The sequence below is a fragment of the Alosa alosa genome, chromosome 18 (assembly GCF_017589495.1).
Source record: "Alosa alosa isolate M-15738 ecotype Scorff River chromosome 18, AALO_Geno_1.1, whole genome shotgun sequence".
Taxonomy (NCBI): domain Eukaryota; kingdom Metazoa; phylum Chordata; class Actinopteri; order Clupeiformes; family Clupeidae; genus Alosa; species Alosa alosa.
This window is the reverse complement of record NC_063206.1, coordinates 11,260,545-11,281,556: the sequence shown is the minus strand read 5'-3', so window position 1 is coordinate 11,281,556 and position 21,012 is coordinate 11,260,545. Positions and strand designations below refer to the sequence as shown.

The following is a 21,012-nucleotide window of genomic DNA, read 5'->3' as shown; positions in this document are numbered from 1 at the left end:
ACTTAAATATAGGCCTTTCGCGGACACCTACGATTCCTTTCAACAACATGGGGCATAGCTGCGTGTCCTCTTAGTAGATCATCTCCATAACTAAAGTTTGCTTTACACCTTTCAATCGCCACTTCTCAAGATGGAAACTGTAACAAGTAAAACAACAGAAACGAGTTCGACGATGGATTGTGAAAAGAACGCAGATTCATTCGAAGAGGTTACATACAAAAAGACTCAAAAACGTAAACGGGAGGTCGGGCCAATGGAAATGGAATCAGAAGATACGACTGCAAGGAAAAGACCTCAATTTCCAGCTATTTCGGGAGATAAACTTATGGTAGAGTATAAAACTTTCATTTGTCTTTGTAGTTCTTTGTTTTCACAGTGAATGTTATGGTATGTTGTGTGTCGTCGATTATCAGCTGGTGGATGCAAACACGTGCATCATGGACTTCACGCATGCGCAATCTCTTGAAACATGTAGACCAGTCGACTTGTCAGACACAGTGTTGTGAATATTAATGTTAGACTGACCCAGTCATAATATTCAGCAGAGCCGGACAGTAACGGAGTACTTTTACTTGATTACAGTACTTGAGTTCAGTTTTGAGGTATCTGTACTTTACTCGAGTATCACTTTTGGGGAGTACTCATGACTTTACTCAAGTACTTTTGAGAGGCAAATATTGTACTCTTTACTCCACTACATTTCTATCCGTAACCGTGAGTATCCGTTACTTATTTTAAAAAAGAAAGGAAAAAAGAAAAATCTCGGAAAACCATCAATTTGTTGTTTCCCTCTCAAACGTGATTGGATTGTGCAGGCGCCGCTGATTGAGACAGTCTATCAGCAATCACCTTCAGCTTTCCGCCAAAGTCAACTCCATGGTCAGATTTAGATAAGAGACGAAACCATGGACGAAACAATGGATGAAGACGCAGCAGGTCCATCCCGGGAATGTGCCAACCCGTGGCCCTACCTCGCCAGACTATTTAAATGTTCTGAACAAGTTAATGATAGTTTTTGCTTCAAGTGTTTCAATTACAAAATAGTATTTTGTATATGAAATACGTATTTTAAATACATGTATTAGAAATACTGCCCATCCCTGGCAACATGGTAAAAAGATGAAAATAACTTGATTTTACTCTACTAATTCCTTTTACATTTTCCAAGGTAATAACATTAACATTTTTCATAACTCCATGTAGGACGTTTCTGTACATAAATGTGGCAGTAGTAATACAATATTTAGAAAATGTATGCTACTCTTGTACTCTTGATACTCAAGTACTTTTAAAAACAAGTACTTCAGTACTTTTACTTAAGTAGACATCTGACTGTTGTACTTTTACTTGTACTTGAGTAAAATTTAGCAAGGGGTGTCTGTACTTTTACTCAAGTAATGAAACTGTGTACTCTGTCCGCCTCTGATATTCAGTGTATCATGAAACTGAGAAACAACTTTATTTAACATGTGTTCTCTGTCTCCTTTTACAGGGTGGGACAGATGAGATGCGAAAAGTTGCTGTACCTGCTCACCGCTATACACCCCTCAAAGAGAACTGGCTAAAGATTTTCACACCCATTGTTGAAAATTTACAACTACAAGTCAGATTCAACCTCAAAACAAGAAATGTTGAGATAAAAGTGAGTGTCTTATACTGTAGGCCAGGGATTCCCAAACTGTGGTACGCGTACCACCGGTGGTACGCAAGCTGCCACTAGGGGGTACGCGAGATGAAAAGGGCAATGATGGAAATGTGCTAAAAATGATTAATTAATTAATTAATTAATTAATAATCAAATTAGTTCATAAATAATAAATCATTTCTAATTGGGTTATAATGATATGGAAACGTAGCCTGGGTGTTCCCATGCTGCCTTGCTCGCGATTTGATTCACGCTGCTAAGGCAGCCTGGAGACCATGGAGCAAATTTTCGCCTGAGATGGGGAACCAATCACAGAACAGGGGGGAAAGCAAGACGATGATGAGCTATGCACAGACGCATTTGATAGACATCCGTGGCACCCAATAAACGGATCTGGGCATTTTTTTCAAAAACGAGAAAATTAACGTTTGGTTCCCAGACCACGTCTCATTGAGAAGTGGTGGCGCTAGCCAGGCTAATGGAAACGTGAAATTAAAGGAAATCATTTGTAAACTCTATAGCAGGCTATGTTTTCATAAAAAAAAGCTACCCACAATGCATATGATTTCCTGCGGGCAGCCAGAATATCTGGCATGTTAGTTTCGTGGAAGTATAGGCTATGTAGAAGGCTACGCAAACATGGAAAACTGTCTAAAAACAGGGACACTGTCCAAAAGGACTAATTAAAGCAATCTAAGCGAGAGAGCAGGAGACGGGTAACGATGGGATGGGGGGGCAGAATGATGGAGGTGGAGCGCAGGGGGGGTAAAAAAAAGATGAGACAGAAAAGACTGCGCAAAGAAAAAAAATAGGCTAGCCTATGATGAGGCATATAGGCCTGGGCTTCAAGTGGATTGGGAGACAGACTGCCCAAAGCCACAGTGTGTGGTTTGCAGTGAGGTGCTATCTAACCAGTCTAATGTTGTTCTCCACACTGTTTTTTTTTTTAGCGTGAGAGCTCATAGACAAGTTGCGCATTTTGATTTTGCTATTTGTTATCATATAGCGTGGCTAATTAAACATGATGCCGCCTGGAATGCGTCAATAGAATGTGTTACTTTTCGGATGGTGGGGGTACGCGAGGCGAGTCAGGATGTAGCAGGTGGTCCGCAGGAAAAAAAGTTTGGGAACCGCTGCTGTAGGCCATTGATCATCCATGTAGTCATGATTTAATGTGGGTCAAACACTGACTGTCTCTAGATGCATATAGGCCTCTATATATATATATATATATATATATATAATATATTTTATATATATATATATATATATATATATATATATATATATATATATATATATATATATATATATATATATATATATATATATATAGTTATTTTATATATAAATATATAGTGAAGATACAGTAAGTGATTATTGTTATGCTATTTGTGTACAGACATGTAAAGAAACTCAGGACATTGGTGCCCTCACAAAAGCAGCAGACTTTGTGAAAGCCTTTGTGTTAGGATTCCAAGTTGAGGTAAGTGTATTATTGACATATGGGGCATATACATATGACACTGTTGCCCGTTTCAAAAAAGTGACCACCAAGTTTCTACCACAGTTATCTTGAACGTATTGGGGGGTTCATAGTTTCATTACGGCTGCTTGGATCAGCATGTATCTGATTCTGCTTTAATATCTTCCATTTCCATTATTACTCACAGGATGCTTTAGCTCTCATCAGATTGGATGAACTATTTCTGGAAACCTTTGATGTCACAGATGGTAAGTTGTGTCCAGATGCTGCATGCTGCTCCTGTTTCACTCAGTAGCTGTGCACTCTTCACTCACCTCTCATTCTGTTTGCCTTTGATCAGTGAAACCCCTTAAAGGAGACCACTTATCTCGAGCAATTGGAAGAATAGCAGGAAAGGGAGGGAAAACAAAATTCACCATTGAGAATGTCACAAAGACAAGGATTGTGCTCGCAGACACGTGAGTATGATCTCTTCTTATAGGACGAATGAAAGCCATTACAATATGTCCTCATGACCTATGCTTTTTCTTTCCAAAACCATGAATATCGTTATCCTTCATGTTTTTTCAGGAAGGTTCATTTACTTGGGTCTTTTCAAAACATTAAAATGGCACGGACAGCGATATGCAACCTAATTCTGGGTAAGTAAATATGTGTTGTATAGTAGTTTCTGTAGACATCACTATAATATTTTGTAGCAAGTTCTTGACTTTGAGGTTTTTTTCCACCAACTCTACCCAACAGGGAGTCCACCATCAAAGGTCTACGGGAATATCAGAGCAGTGGCAAGCCGAGCAGCAGAGAGATTTTAACATGAAGAGGTTGTTCTGTCGCTTTTCCTGTTGGTATACTTGGCCTTGGGTTGGTAACACACCCATCACCTTTGAGGTGGACTCTTTGCCTCAACTATGTGGAACTGTGGGGAAAATCTCTGGATTTCCCGACCAATGGACCTTTTTGTGTTCTATCCATGAGTGGATATTGTGAAATAACAAAAAAGTATTTACTAGAAGGAAAAATGAGACAGAGATCAACTATTAAACAGATTAAATGTTTCAAGTTTATTGTTTTTTTTTTTCATACAGTATTAAGTCCAAGAATCCCACAGCATAAGATGCAGCATGCAGAGAAGGATAAAAACCCTAAAACTGAAACTTAATTCTTTAAAACTTTTATGCTTTTGCCCCCCTCACACACACTAAGTATCCAATCCACCAAACTAAAGGTATGGTATAACTGAAACTTCAATTGGTTATATGGACAGTGAAGAGCTGGAACCGCATCAAACAAATATTTATGTACAAAAAAAAAAAATCCCCTTTTAAGCAGAGTATGTGGCAGTTGACAGGACCAGATATGCAACGTTAGTGGAATTCAAGCATTTCATTGATCCAGGTGAGTATAAAAGTTACACTGAAGTAGGTTCACTTATGGTTATTACCAATCGTGTGTACACTTACCAAATTTTGGCAACATCCATATTAAACATTTTAATTGTTAATATATTATAAACATCACAATCATTGTGTAAACAATAGGAGCATTTCAAAATGGATTGACATGCATTAAGGGAAGTTTCCATGTCATGCAAGACCCTTGTTTCCCCAATCGAACAGATTTGTAAGATTGTGCACCATAATGGTCACTGCTTTGTGCCACCTGTCAGCAGAATCACTCCAATTGTGCTGAAGCACATGCACAAGTTGAAATTTCACAGAGTGCTCTCGTTCACCTAATGTATACCATCGTTTGGTTTGAGGAAGTGTTCTCACAACTAATAACTCCTTGAGTGCTCACATACTGTGGGTTTTATCCATCAGGGGAAAGAAACCTACTTAGAAAGAAAAAAGTCCACATACAATTCACAAAGTGTATTCAATTGTACGCCTGTCATGCCAATATGTAAATGTCAAGAGTACAGTTATTCCATTGCACTATATAGAAGACAAAAACTGAAATTACAGTGCACAGCGACCCTTAGGACGATGAACTGTATACATGTGTAAAGCTTTCCTCTGATTATCTGAAGATGAGCCAATGCTTATGAGTACTTAATATACATATATTGACTTATAAAAGAGGAAAATTCTGCCAGCAGTTTGTGAATAAAAGCGCAACAACAGATGTATTGGACTTCCAGAATTAGAGATCAACACTTAAAACTTTGGGTTTTGTGAACATTGACTGCATTCCAAATGCAATTCTATAAGAAAATACAAGTCCATCAAAACATTCTTAATGGTTTTAATAGAAATTTTGCAACGTGTATTGGTCAATGGTAAGCACTGGCGTGTGTGATGAGGATGCAGACTGCTTGCTTACTAAAGTAAAGTGTGTTACAAGAACACAAAAAAACTGCTAAGACGACACTTTCTTGGCATCTAATTCTACTTCACTATGTATCTGAAAGCAACACAAAGAAACCCATTAATCTGCAACAATATAAACAAGTGACACAAGAATCTTAACAAGACTGGAAGCAAAATTAAATTTATCAAATCTAATCAAAACCTCATATTACAAAGTGTATTATAGAAAAAAATCCCACTGCCTTATCGGTTGCTTTGAAATGAAATTGCATACAGTTATATTAATCATGCAATTGCAGTTATGTCTTCCAAATTTAATATGATGGTACAGTTTTCTGAATTGATTCATTAAATATTCTGCTTGGCACAGCACATCCTACAGTTATATTTTACGGATCAAGTATGTTAAGTTGCAACTCGGCTAACTGCACATTTTCCCCTTAAAAAGCAAGACATGTTTTGTTTTAAAAAAAGATGAGAACAAATAAATATTTAAAAAATAACAATAAAAAACAAACAAAATATAAACAAGCCAAACTTCCTCCCTTCTCACCGCCAAATAGAGATGCTCTTACAAGACTAGCCATCATTCAGTCTCTTAAAGTGCTACACCAGGGTTATTGACAGGAGAAGAGTTCAATAACACAAGTTGGCTTCACGAGGCTCGTGTTAGAAGAAAGTGGCTTCACAGAGAAAATACTTCCATTTAAATACATAGAGAGCGACTGCCTGACATCTTGAGCTGATGGTCGGAGAGATGGAGAAGAAAGCATGTTGTGTGTTGCGGATCAGTCAGGAAGCTCACACGTCCACCACCATCTTTTTGTGTATGTCAAGGCCTCCTACAACCTAGGTAAGAGACAGGCGATACACAGCAAAGGTAAGAGATCCAAGCCACTCAGTTTGACTGAGTTTTGACTGTCAGTCTTTGCAGTCAGTGTACATACACGATCTGTGTTAGATCTGTTTTTGTATGTTATACAACACATCCCATGCTATTCAGACCTGTTTTCAGACAGTTACAGCAAAATACTGTATATAAAGCTTTGTAAACACATCCCTTTGTCTGCTAGTCAGAGCCAAGATGTCTGATCAGTCTGAAAATGCAATGCATCAACATCATTAGATCGCATTGTATCCAAAGCTGACTGAAAACGGGAAAACTTACTGCGCAAAACTCCTCAAAAGATATTCTTCCGTCTCCATCCTTGTCTGCATTTATAATGGTCTTGTCAACAATCTGCTGAAGCTGGGTGTCCTTCAAGTTGTTCCCAACCATCATTTTGAGCACCTGGAACAACTCCCCATTTGATATGTAGCCATCTTTGTCCATGTCATAGATTCTAAAGGCAACTGTGCATTGAGAGAAAAGGCAAAAACTGTTAAAAATATATATGTTCATCTTCATATACATGTCTGTGAAAAAGATAAGTTAATTGCAGCTGATCAATATGAATGTTTTGAGAGTACTTACATCGCAGCTTCTGTTCCTTGTCTCCCTTGACACTGAACTGGGACACACCCTCTATAAACTCTGCAAAGCATAATCATTTTCTTAGTGAGTGACAGTGAGGATTGTGCCTGACACAAGGTCAGTTTACCTATCAATCAACCTTGTACTAGTACATTAACCAAGAAGTCAACCTTATACAAGGAAAAATGTATTTCTACAAATGCAGGCATATGTCTCATTAGGAATTGTTTGTTATGAAAGTGTAAGTCCAGCTACAGTTATGTGCCGAATAATAGCAGTGTGTTTTAAAAAGTTGAAAAAAGCTCAAAATCCTTAGAATAGCTGATGCTCATTGAGCTCAATGCAAATCAAACCAGCTAATAGGCTAACTGAAATAACACACATGCCAATCTCTAGGTATGGTGAAGGGTATGTGATGATGTGGGGCTATTTTAATTCCAAAGGCCAAGGTAACTTTATCAGGATGCACAGTATTCTGGATCCATGAAATAACTGGCCTTTAAAAATAAAAATCTGCCTGTCTGGGAATTTAACATAGGGGTGGGAATACTTATGACCCCTGTATTTTAAGGAAGAACATTTATTTATTTATGATACATTATTCATTCACAAAGAAAATTGGTGTCCTTAAAGGTTAGATATTTCCTAATTTTTCACTTAAGGCATTAAGATCAATTTCCAAAAGATGATTTTATATTCCTCTTTTCAGTCAACTTTAGCATGGGTGCCAATACTTTTGGCCATCACTGTATTCTAATGATTTTGAGCTTTATTCAATTTGACACTGCTATTATTCTGCACATAACTATACTTCTGAAAAGGCTAGTAAAGGTTCATCCCTATCAGTGTTTTCATTTTAGGTCATATGTCAGTGTATCCTGAGGTTGGACACCCTAAGGCCAATCAATGGTTCATCTCACGCGATAAGAGGACAAAACCAGTCTATACTGGAAGACGCCTTAAGGGGCCAAAGTCCTAAACTCTTCCCCTGGTTATCGAGCTCCTTTTGTTAATCATGAAATGTGATTAATATTGCCGTGAGGCTCTATACCATAAAGGGACATTCCTGCTCAAGAGCACAATGAATGAGGCTGTTTTCAAGCAAGTCTTAGCGCCTTGATTATGACGAATAAGCCTGAGACGAATGTGATTTACAGGCATTTCCTGTACAGTCGCAAAAAAAAACAAAGCGCACACTGTTGCAGTGTTCATGAAAATTCTCCAGACACAAATAAAGTTATTATCTTGGTGTGTATAAACAGCCACGTTTACATTAGCCACGTGTTTGGAGATAAGCCGAGTCTAGCCTATAATGTTTTATCTGCCTATCAAACTAGGCACAGAGATTGCACATGGGACTACAAACAGACCAATGAATTCAAATCAGAAATGGATCTCACCTTTGAAGTCAACTTCCCCGTTGCCATCTGTGTCAAATATATCTATGACCCGTTGCACCAAAGGATTCTGTTGTAACTCCGGCAAGGACATAAACTCTTCAACACTCAGGGATCCTGAATTATCCAGGTCGAGTTTCTTAAATCTCTTCCCTAGCCTCTTAATCTCATCAGCATCGACTGGGGAAAAGAAAAGAGAAGGGGAGAGAGGGAGAGAAAGAAAAAAAAAACACAACACATCTATTGAGCAAAAAGGACAGATGCAAATGAGACAGCATTGAGCTTCCACACGCACCTTACTCTAAACGCTCGTAGGATAGCTCGTAGGATAGCGGTGCTCACTCCTCCCGTTTCCCTTTCCCAGCTAAGTGAGGGGAAACTGCCGCATTAAGACAGTGGCTAGCGTGAAGAGACGAGTATGCTCGGGTGTCCACTTACAGCCGGACGCATGAGGCTTGCTGCCGCCACGGAGCGCGTTACCCATCCCTCACTGTGGCTGACTGAGCACGTCGGGCGTCCCAGCCATACTGAGGCCAACTTCCTCAATGCACTAGTGATGCTAAGCTTCTGAACTACATGCTTGGTTACTATAAGCTTATTCACTGCCACCACATGACCCTGTTCTCCCTCCCAAGCTCCTTCCCCCCTAACTACCTAATCAGACCACCAAGATACTTCTATTAATCTTTACACAAACTACAGATAAGAGAGATCGAACAGCACACACACACACACTTAATTGACCTTATCTTGGGGAAAGACCAGAGACAAGAACTGAGTAAGATAACAAGACAAAGGGGGGGTGTTGGTGGTGGGGGTGATCCCAAGAGCTGAAAGTGAAAACCTGAGTTGAAAGCTCATGCCTCTAGTATGTGGCTTGCAAGCCTGTTCCTCCATGCCACGATGCATGTGCTCAGTGACTAAGAAAAGATGTGCGGACATGATTGTGTGCATGGAGGATGAGTAGAGGCAATGGTGGCCTGGAGCACTCTAGTCATTTTATGACTGTGGGGGAATACATTAGTTATGTAATCCACATTTTATTTTGTAAAACACATAGTATTAAATGCATACTCAAAGGTGCATACTGTTTGCGAGCTTAGCTGTACACAAGGTTGCATACTCAGTCCCTTCCTGTACACACTTTACACAAATGACTGCCAGAGTTCACTACCCAACACCACTTACTACAAATATGCAGATGACACAGCCATAGTAGGACTACTTACAGACAACAGTTCCATCACAGCTTACCACCAGTCCATCACAGATTGTGCACTGTGGTGCTCTGATAACTACCTCCAACTCAACATTGACAAGACAAAAGAACTGGCCATTCATGCATCAAAATCACCCCCTGGACTCACTCACATCACCATCCATGGCCAACCAGTTGCACAGGTCAGCAATTTCAAATATCTTGGTCTCACCATTGACAATAAGCTTAACTTCAATGAACATGTCACCATTACACAGAAACGTGCACAACAGAGACTGTATGCAATGTCATAAACTAAGATCACTGTATGTTGCCCCCCATCTCCTTCTGCTACTCTACAAAAGCATCATCCAACCCCTTCTACTCTATTGCTCCCCCTGTTTCTTCACCATACTAAATGTCACCAGCAAGAACAAACTCATTAAAATCTCACACTTAGCATCCAAGATAATACAGCTTCCCACCCCAAGCCTCACTGATGCAAATGACACAGCCACCACACGCCTTGCACACACCATAGTAAGCAGCCCTGACCATCCCCTGAACCGGTTCTTCACCCTACTCCCATTTGGCCACAGATACAGAGCCCTGGACTGGAAAAAAGCGCACTATAAGAAAAGTTTTGTACCCTCAGCAATCACTGCACTAAACAAACTCCTGTGACAATCATCCATCCCCCCTATTATTTTGTGTTTTATGTTGTCTGCACTGTCCACCTTTTTGCTTGTATGGTGTTAAGGAGGAAGGGAACTGGGGGGGTATGGGGTGTGTCATGTTATATGTGCTATGGACAGGCATCTAAAGTACACATAATAGCATGTTACAACATCTTCAGCAGTGACTACTTCTTACTGCAGTTATTAGAAACGTTCAAAGCCGTTATATTGATCTGTTTTCAAATCTTGAGCAGACTGGCCCACGCCTGAATTCCGGCAGAGTCCCTGAGAACTTTAAGCTCTGTGGTAGTAGATGATATGCCACTTACACAGCACTTGAGCAGCGTTTCAGAATTCAGAATGTTACCTTTGTTTATGGGGCTCACACAGGACAGGCTGGAAGCTGAATCATTCAAAACCAACGGACACTGTTACTAGGCAACAAGCTCTTAAAGGGTCTACATGTGAGGAGGCATATGAACTAGCATGAAATATGTTCACAGACACATCTGCACTACTTCAACAGTCCATCGGCACATGAACAGGCACTCACGTTTTGCTGTGACGGACTCACGATGAATGGGTCTAAATAACACCTAATTGTAACAAATGTTCCTTTAGACAAAAGCTCATTTTAAAAGTATCAGTGTGATTGTGCCTACTGCATTAACCTATTTATACACCACTTACTAGTCAGAGAGAATTACAGGTTACGGCTGTATGATAATTAACATTTATGTGCCGCAGCCAATTAAACTAATGAAAGGACTGACAATGTTTTCCATTGGTGCCTGCAATTACGCATTATCAACCTAACTTCTCCATTAGCACAGACCTTCATGATGCCACCGGATGGGGGTACAGATACTGATGCCCTCTTGTTAAGTGGATGAATGGTATGCAAACACTGATATGCTTGCACACCTCACAAAAGTAAACATCATCTTATGCATGCTTTCATGAGGGAGAAGAAAAAAAATCGATGGCATACAGGTCTACTGGATGTCTTCATATGTGATTCAAGATGTCTTCCTTTTTTTCTGTCTTACAACTGGCTGTGCTTTTTGATTACTAGGTGTTCTCTCTCTACAATGCAGATAAACCGCTTAAAATGTGACAGGCTTAGATGGAGCCGATCATTTACTTCCACCTGAGTGGCAGCAGGTGTCACCATCGAGCAGCAAGCTGGCTTGGAACCCTGTTTCATTGCCCTAAATTCATGCCCTGATACAGCTGAAGTTTGTGCTGGTGCTCTATGAGTGTCAATAGGGCATCATACTTCTCTGAATTTAACTAGCTTGCTACCCCAGTCTAGGGCTGCACTGAACAGAGCACATCTTCATCATTTCTTTAAACCTGTAGTTTCCTCATAGTTAACACTCAACTACTGAACAGCAGAGCTAAACATGATGATAGTTGCTCGTAAGTTGGGGGGCGGGCAATGAATCTGATTTGGGTTTCTGTCATTTTCATTTTGGAGACTATTGCATCTTGATTCTTCAGGTTCTTAAAAAGTGAATATATCTCCATTTTTCCTGTTTGTTTCAGTGCCAATGGTCAACTACAAATCTATATAGCCAGTATACTCTCCCTGTAATATACTTCCTTGCTTCCAAAATGTTGTCGTAACAGAATCCTTCATGTGTAGCGTCATACCTACCCTAGTTAATGACTGCAAAATGAGAAGCATCCACATTTTTCACTGTTTGAAAAATTAGAGAGCCTGGTCTCGATGTTGTCCCATGTCAATAGTCCGATCAAATCCTTCTCCTCTCCCTAACTCCTCAACTGCAATTATAGCAGTTATAAATTGACTCCAAGTTTAGACTGGACCTGATGAATTTAGCAGCTTCCAACAGTGTTCTGTTAAAGCCCTCCTATTTGGAACACATCTATGCTAAGCTACATTATCACCCAGCCTCTCGTTCTACTTCTGGTGAGCTAGTGTGAAGGGAGTATCCATTGTTATTTTTAGTGATGTGGTCACAAGAAACCCCACCCCCCGTACCACCCCCACCTCCACCCACCACCCTTGTTGGTGCTCACCCCCACCCACAGGGAAACCCCTAGCAACATGGAAACCCAACTAGCAGGCTAGGTTTATTTTGGGCAGCAGTAGGCAGATCAACATAGGTTTAGCCACTACTGGCTGCCTGAAAAAGCCATGTTACCACACGCAGTGTTTCATAACTAGGCCACTGGTATTGTCCATGCTGTTCATAATCCACCGTCTGCGAGACTGGCTCTGAGATTGCCTCTCTCATTTGTGACAGACTCCAAGGAAAGAAACTAATTAACCATCTATGGAGTTTTGTTCTCTATGAACCTTACTGATACAAATATATCACTTGGGCCAGAAAACTGAAATGCATCATCAAACAGCAGGGTTTAAAGATCAAGGCTCCAACTGTGTCTCGACGTCTTATAACTCACTGAGTACACTGGCACAGAGCTCTAAAAATATGCCTTAGGTGCCCCTAGATAAACATTTGGCAAATTGCTACATTTAATATTATGACTAACCCAGTTATAGCTCCCCAAACAGTAAACAAATATAATCTTTCCACACACAAAAATGGTTCCTTCAAAACATGTAGTGCCTCCTTCATCCACTTTCCTTCAACCGTAGGATAGGACCATAATTCAATATCAGCTACTGTACATCCACAAAGATGTCACATCTCAAATGAGGAGGAGTCCGAACTGTAACACAAGGGTCAGTGCAAAAAGCCTTCATTGGCTGTTATGCTAGACCTGATTTAATTGGTCAAGAGACAGGGGACCGCAGGCGGCGGTCTAGTGTTCAGTGGCCAAAGGCTTGAGACTCGATGGCCTGGGCTGCTCGCGGGTCTGGCTGACTAGAGTGTCCGTGTGCTTGACGGGCCGAACAGCTGTCCTGTCACGACAGCACAGGGCTGGAAATAATCTCAGAATGCTGAGGTCCCCACGGCGGCTGATTCATCTGCACGCCGTCGCTGCCCTACTGAACTGAGCAGTGCTGTGCTGGCCAAACCCACAGGCATGCACAGGCCTGGGCAAGGCAGGCACCCCCCGAACATTACCCTAGGCCACCTTCACACAGGGCTTTGGCAGTTCATTGGCGGGATGCTAGCCAAGCAAAGTGTGTGCTAATGTTTTGACAGGGCTGTCACTGAATGCAATGGCACCAGTGGTGCTCGGTGGGAGGCATAAAAAGCACAATGTTGCATTGTGACTGTGTCTTAATTAAGGAGCCGCGCGCTTCCAGGGCTGCATATGTCGACCGAATGAGTCACAGTTGTGCAACTATGCAGTCCCATTTCGAAGACTCCTTCAAATGCATTCAGGAAATGCATCCCTTTTCCCAGTGCCAACATACTGTAATTCATTCATTGTGTGGCTGTGATTTCATGTTCACGTCTCGATGTGTTGTTAACAATGTGTTACGATTTTGCTTTTGCACTCCCACAAGGCCACACCTTCATAGACAGAGGTAGACAGTGCTCTTTGAGGGATACAGTCAGTGAAACTGAATTGAAATGGAAATCAGCTTGAGTGCTATGAGTTGGAGACGCCTTTCTCCATTGTATGCAACAGTTGTTTCTCTGTCGTATGCTACGGTTCCAATAAATGTGGAGTGTGTGTATTTGTATGGATCTGTGATAAAGACATTTCAATGTCAGGTGTGCCTGATTTTATACGCTTTGTCCTCTTTCCCCTTCCATATTTCCTGTCTCATTTGACCCACTTTCTGTTGCTTTTTCACACTGCACTTATAGCTTATAGCACTTATATGCAGTATAGCTTTAAACTTTTCCCCTACAACTATTTGATCTTCTTAAACCCTCCATTGAACTCAAACATGCCCTCTCTATTCCCTGTTGTACTCTCTGCATCTCCCTAACCAAGTTTTTCATCCTCTGACAGCCCATTAAAGGAGACATGGAGACTTTTTGGGCTTCCAAATGCTGCTGGGTATTACCGGGAGGTGGGAGGCCTCTGGTGTCAAGCACCATGACGGCAAAGCCTGAGGTGTAGTTAGCGTAGCGACTAGCGAGCGAAGGCTCAGTCTGGCCCTTGCCCCGTGGTGGTGGTGGTGGTTGTGGGGGGTGCGGGGGGCACCGCAGTCTCACAGCTCATTAAGAGGTCCACATGGGCCTCATGAACACCTGATCTGCTGGACAGTTGAAACCTGCGTTTATAGGCCACGCTGGCATGCTGAGTCAGCCGGTGGCCATGTCCTGTTAGGGGGGCTGCTCAGGGCTCGGGCCGCCCGGGGCTGGGAGCTGATCTAATCACCCGCCTCGAATTAAGAGGCTTCTCTTGCGTGCAACGCCATGCTAGGCCAAGAAACTAATTAAAAAGCGTGCATCCCGACTAAAAATAAGCGCATGGCTCCCTGGTAGACCTGGCACTGACCTTTACGATTGGGCAGGGAATTTTTAGCCCGGGCAAAATGGGTCTCCCTCTAGCCGTCTCATCTTTCCCTTTAGCCTCTGGTGAGATTTAAATTGACCAATAGCCACCTGCCTGCAAGGCGTAGTCATCCATACAGATTTTACTTCCATTTTACTGCTTTCATCACACTTTTATTTGAGCCCATGCTCAGGATGGATCACAGAACTAAATTTCTACTATGCAGAGGAAACTTTTGAATAAATGCAAAGTAAGTTCAAAGGCAACTGGGTCGGGATAATTAACTGTCAAATTATGTCTAATTAAACATAGCATAGACATTTTCCAAACACACAAATTGCTATCCATATCACACACATGGCAATGATTAACAAAAACTACTTACAATGTGTGCACATTTCCATGGGGTAGCTTGCTTCATTTCCCTGTAAAAAACAGATGAGAGAGAGAGAGAGAGAGAAAGAGAGAGAGAGATGTAATTATTATCACTGTTTTCAGGTCACATAGTACAATCATGCAGTGGATAATTCAGGAAGAAGTTTGAGGACAGAGGGGACAAAAATATCACTGTGCTCTAGCTACTGCAGGAAACCTTGTGCCAAATACAAAAGTGGACCAGTCAGTTAGGAGCATGGGGGAAAGCAACTGAACAAAAGTCTCTGGTGATTGTAGAAATTGACGAGACAAACAATCTGAACTGAAGTAAAGTGTACCTACAAACCTTAAAAGATTATATAAAATATAAATATAATATAATGCAATATATTATGTATAGACAAATCTCAGACATCTTTTGTGCCAAAAAACACAAAAATGCATGCACACACAGAATGAGGGACTAATTATTAACACTAATGCATGACATGTAGACCCTTTCAAGAAAGTTCCATTCTCAGCATCATAGTTGGCCCCACAAGGCTTCCGTTTTAACATTCCATATGTTATCTTAATGCAGAGGAAGTAGATTGGGAACCAAATAGAACGTTCAAGCATTGTTTTTGTTTTTATTGTTGAAAGGGTCTATAGAAATAGAGAGGGCCTCTGCCATGCACCGAGAATAGACCTGAGACAGTCTTCAGATATCTCAGACATGTAGCTATGACAAGGTCCTGTGGGGGCTGACTCCTCTGGAGCAATGGACAATTTGACTGACACGCTGAAGTCCCATCTCATTTTACCACAGTGATGACTCAGGAGAAGAAAGCAAGGGCCAGTGTATCAATTCAATCAAGGCAGCACTCATCATAACTAAGTGGAAAGCAGGGTGAGAGTAAGAGAGTGGTCAAATCTTGCACAGCTAATCTGCTAATTTTACTAGATTAACAATAATTGGATGCACTGCATGAAGTATCACAGAAGGAGCCAAAACTTTGCAATGTGATCACATTATAACCATGAACTACACTTCCTTCATTGAATTTGCTTATGTTCTATGACCATGCAATCTGATGTCAAAACAAAGAAAGACTGTTTACAATGAATTTCTGTTAAGATGACTGCCCAGAGCACAACAGGACATTTTATGATCAAACCCTCTTTTAACCTTACATACCTCTCCTTAAGACTTTACTACACAGTGACTAACACTGATAAATGTTCATGGCTTTATTTCCATGACATGCTTTATTTTCATGATTTTTGGTTAGAATAAGGAAAATTAACCAGAAGTCTTCTGTGCTCATATGAGAGATTTTAATCACACACACACACACACACACACACACACCAACTCTTTAGATGATGCACTTGGCCAATGCCTGTCTCAAAAAGCTGGAATCTTGTGGTATGCAGTGATAATTTATCACAAAAAGGTTTTCTGTTATGGTTCCATGAGAACCATACTTCTGCCATTTTCATTAATGGTCACTGTGTTCATGAACTATCAGATACTTGGGAAGGTATATCAGTGTAGCCCTACAACCTTGAAGTTACACCCATATTCAACAAGAGGCTCACTGACTAGGGTACCAGCTACATTCCAGAGATGACTGTATTTACCTGAATGGCCTTGGTCAAATTAATTATTCTCAATGCTATGCACCTGGAACGACAGGGGGTGCTATTAAGCAGCAAAACTGCCTCCATATTACAGTACTCTGCTTCAAATTAGGCCATTTTCCTCTGATATCTTTTCAGTGACAGGAGACAAGGATAAAGGCCAAATTGTACAATTCAACATGAGAACTGTGTAATAATAACATCATAAGATGTTTCATTGATATAATTTTAATAAACACATGCCTACAAAATGCCATAAAAACAATAATATTTATAGTAGTTCTCTAAAAATTAAAACACAATGTTCTTTTGCATTCTATGTTTCAGATGTTTTTATGGTTGTATAGACTTTGCAGAAGATGCAGATGGAAAGAAAACAACTAGTGCTTCGGGCCTAAAAACAGATCAACAATATGCTTTGTGCTCCCAGGAATCTTGTGACACAGAGAACTCTCACTACTCACAGATGCACAGTATAACGCCTTCAGATGGAATCGGTGTTATCAAGGTTAGAATACAAACATACATGCATTTTAGATTCACTGAGAGATTCACCCATGAACACCTAACGACTTGGCAGCCACTCAGTGCAGTATTACATCCGCATCCCCTCCTCTGCAATCCTGCCATCCAACACTGCAGTGTTTTGCTCTGTGACCACTCATGAGAGAAGTGAGACAGACAGAGAGAGGGGGAGAGAGAGAGGGGGGAGAGAGAGAGAGAAAGCGAGAGAGAGAGAGAGAGAGAGAGAGAGAGAGAGGGCCCGTCTCCCACGTGACCTCCACTGTGGAGTTTCCCCATCATGGGGATTTCTGCCTGAGTGATGCCCGCTGCCTCACAGCATTACTGCAGCATGGGCTAGCGCACAAGCCCAGCGGCCAGCAGGGAGGAGAGGCGTGCCCGATGAGCCGATGGCTAAACAAACCCAGTGCCCAGTGTTTCCCCGACCGGGCATTGCAAAGGCCAAGAGTTGATTATTACACAATATAAGCACTGGTCAACACAGTGTTCTAGCTTTGGATGGTGAAAGCTAGTAAAACACTGCTTTAATGTATAGTCAGGGATTTATATGTCAAAAATAAAAACATGATGCTACCCTTTCATACCATAGACAATTCATACAAACAAAAGATGTTAAAGGAAGATTAACTGGGGAATCTTGAAAGCATTTCTGAGAAGATCAGAGTAAAACAAAGCTGACTTTCTACTGTATAATCAAATCCTCCCAACACAACATATAATTCCCATTTTAGCATCAACACATGGCAAAAACAGTGTTGACAAATGGCAGTGCTGGTGTTGACTCATGTGAATATAAATTGTTGTTTGCATCTCTGACCACAGCATTTCCAATGGGACACTATATTTCAAAGGGTTGCCCTTACTCAGAAATAACCCTCCTGCTGCCACACTGAAAATATCAAAAGCATGGGAGATGTTTCAGGCGCTGCTAGGGTACTTGAAACACGCTCGCTGCCTCACGCAGACTGTTCTTGTAACTCTTCAGAACAAAATCTATTCAGCCTGGCCTTGAGTACCTGCCATAAACACTCTCGTATCTCCCGTCATCAAGACTTCAAACCCCAAAGTGAATAGTAGGAAACCAATAAGTGTTTTTAACACAGGGGAGATATGAATAAAATACGGATGCGCTCGGTAGCACATGAGGATGCACTGTCTTTGCTGGTTGCTAGTTTAACCTTAGGCCTAAGAGGTAATGACTTAAGGTAAAGGAGATTGTGGGTTTAGGATTACGGTTACATCCTAGTCCGTGGCCTTCAGTGGCTGTCTCATGAATTATATGTTGCCTGTCAAAAATAAATCCAGTCTCAAGGGTAAGTGTTAAAAATAAATGCTTCAATCTCTGGATTTACTTCCCTTTAGAACAAGCTTGTTATGATCTGAACAAGACAAAATGTAAAGCAGACTATGTGGACTGCATAGAAATTGCTTTTGTGGTGGTGATAAATTATTCATTCTTTTTTTTTCAGAATCAATTAGACCACTTAATACAATTTTTTTAAACAGCCGTGGCAACAACCTATCCTACCCGGTTCGTCGTTTGATGTATACAATATTCAGATGACTATGATCTTAAGAACACATCTAGCATCATTAACATCCATTTCTGGCTGGTTTAAACTTGAAATAGGAGAATGATTATGGTAATTAATTGGTAAACTGTTGCTTTGATATATTCATCTCTGTGGGAGATGAGATTCTGCTAAGAGAGAGAGAGAGAGAGAGAGAGAGAGTCGTAGTGCATGAGAAAGGCTTTTCTGACATAAATAAAAGTAAATGTCCTCTAGTTTTTAAATCTGGCTGTCAATGTCAACCCTTTCTCAACACCTCATAAAACCTCTTGAACACTATATGACAGCACAATGGTCTTCTTCCTACTCAAAATGCTCAAGTCAGTCAATTGGGTATGACTGACAAGTTCTATTGTGACTTTGTACAATCTGTTGTTGTACTTTCATGATACTGGGCGGCCAGTTGCCTTTAAGTGGCAATGTGTTTACTTGGCTGATGTCTCTGTTGTAAATAGTTCCCTGTGCATTAATTTACTGTTGATGAGCTGTATAGACCTGTGGGGATCCTGTGACAGGGACAACCTTGACCTGGCAGTGCCACCACATTCTGTCTTTTATATTAAACTGTTTGACTTAACAACTGACTGGCAGGGTCAGTTTTTGTCACAGATATTTGGCAATATATAATGAACCACATTATTATTGAGTGATCAAGTAACACCGCATCATTGTATCTTTCTACATGGGGTTATACAGATGTTAATGGTACCGTTTTTGGATTATTTCAGCAGCATCCATCTCTATATGCCCTCCAAGTCCCAAGACACTACTCCTGTAAATTGCATTTAGGCCTAGTTCAGTATGTTATTGTTAAGGAAACAAAATATCTACACACGTGCAGCACTGGGGAGACCAAAGCAGAGTCTCGATGGCAATTAGAAGAATGTGGGCAAACTGTTCCAGGTCAGTGGTGACTTTAATTTTCAACTTAATATAGGCATTATACCACATTTATCATATTGATAAACAATGTTATAGCTGCATTATAACTGGGTATGACTGGGCCATTGAATAAGTAAAATAGAAGGCTAATCTTTCGCCAACAATGGCACTTCTTTATAGGTAACTTAACCCACATAAATAGTCTTATAGAACAGACCTGAGCATGTGAAATGGTAGGTTATGGGGTATATTGGATAAAGCCAAGTGAAAAAAAGATCCTTATACAATGCCAAAATACTAATAAGATCCTTATACAATGCCAAAATACTCATAATCCCGAGGCCTGACATTGTAGGCCTATGCAAGATGTAGCATAGATAAGCAGACTTAACTAAATAAGGGACTGACCTGTCACAGACTACAAACAACGCTTAAGGCCTACCTGTTGGAGTTCAGGTACTACAGGCTAATAATCGATGGCCTTATCATGGTAGCCTATGTCTAATTATGTCGTTACAAATGAATAAACATACCACCAAATACGTGGATGAATTTAAAACTTCAAAAGAAGTACAGACCGTGTATGAATGAATATGACGATTGGTTACAGTAACGCTCATGGCTTTTACGTAAACATTCGATGGCTGTTACACTGTTGCTTCATTACGCTCCTACATTAGACCACTGACTCTTTATCGACATTGTAACATTATTTTTTTTGGACGGTGTTGGTCTTCGAGACCACTGATTGTGAATCAGGCAATACAGTTCAAAGCGAAAAACACATCAATAGCTCAACCATTTCTCAACTCGCGTTGTTCTTGATTAGTCCTTTAGGCTTTGTGGCGACTGCAGGATGTAACTGAATTAGTCTTACTATAACCTACAACTGTTAGGATATCACTTTGAAGGGGAAAGAGTAGGTAACAGCATTATCTGGGCCACTGTGACGATAGCTACGTTACACAAAGGTGGAGAATTACAAGGAAATTGGTCTCTCCGCTCGATCAACCCTGCTTTCCTGTTGTATAGCCTGCCTACATAGGCTTTACAGGTTACGCGATTCCGACTCTGAAATGTCAAGAAGAGCATGCAGCGTCTTGACATTTTATGCCACGACACACCAAGCTTCTTGTTCAAGTAGCTTATAACACAAGCAGTCCTTACCATCTTGCCGGTTGGACGATGAAACGTCTACCAAGAGATGTGCAGAGACGCCAATCGACAGATTTCGCCAAGGGTGGAACGTCGGCCTTCTGAAGCGACGCAGTAGCTGATATTAGCGTATTAACACGGTTGGGTGTTTTTGGTTCACCACTCGCTCTCTTTCACCGGGCGTTTCACTGCAGTGACTTGGGGAGACCCGCAGGGAGGGGTCTATGGAGTGAAGTAGGAGAAGAGGCTCGGTTGGAGAGGCGAGGTTGAAGGGAGAGACGGGGTGGTAGAGAGGGGGAGGTG

General features: G+C 41.0%; 2 protein-coding genes across 2 annotated transcripts; one reads left to right on the top strand and one right to left on the bottom strand.

Moving 5' to 3' along the window:
* Positions 1-24: 24 nt before the first annotated feature.
* pno1 (partner of NOB1 homolog) lies at positions 25-4,186 on the top strand. The gene is made up of 7 exons (XM_048269297.1): positions 25-328; positions 1,493-1,642; positions 3,048-3,131; positions 3,319-3,379; positions 3,472-3,589; positions 3,702-3,772; positions 3,876-4,186. Exons 1-7 carry the CDS (start codon positions 131-133, stop codon positions 3,941-3,943), a joined length of 750 nt encoding a protein of 249 aa, XP_048125254.1. The 5' UTR covers positions 25-130; the 3' UTR covers positions 3,944-4,186.
* ppp3r1a (protein phosphatase 3, regulatory subunit B, alpha a) lies at positions 4,169-21,012 on the bottom strand. Its single transcript, XM_048269299.1, has 6 exons — positions 20,722-21,012; positions 14,967-15,006; positions 8,315-8,491; positions 6,915-6,974; positions 6,609-6,793; positions 4,169-6,289 (listed from the first exon to the last, which is right to left on the bottom strand). The coding sequence occupies exons 1-6, from the start codon at positions 20,722-20,724 to the stop codon at positions 6,242-6,244; spliced, it is 513 nt and encodes a 170-aa protein (XP_048125256.1). The 5' UTR covers positions 20,725-21,012; the 3' UTR covers positions 4,169-6,241.

Excerpts from the sequence above, each read along its gene's own strand:
- pno1 (XM_048269297.1), top strand. The coding sequence starts at position 131 with ATGGAAACTGTAACAAGTAAAACAACAGAAACGAGTTCGACGATGGAT. Across the intron at positions 3,132-3,318 it reads TGTTAGGATTCCAAGTTGAG|GATGCTTTAGCTCTCATCAG; the intron begins GTAAGTGTATTA and ends TATTACTCACAG. Across the intron at positions 3,380-3,471 it reads AACCTTTGATGTCACAGATG|TGAAACCCCTTAAAGGAGAC; the intron begins GTAAGTTGTGTC and ends GCCTTTGATCAG.
- ppp3r1a (XM_048269299.1), bottom strand. Across the intron at positions 8,492-14,966 it reads CATGGAAATGTGCACACATT|TCGATGCTGATGAGATTAAG; the intron begins GTAAGTAGTTTT and ends TCTTTTCCCCAG. Across the intron at positions 6,975-8,314 it reads CGGGGAAGTTGACTTCAAAG|AGTTTATAGAGGGTGTGTCC; the intron begins GTGAGATCCATT and ends TATGCTTTGCAG.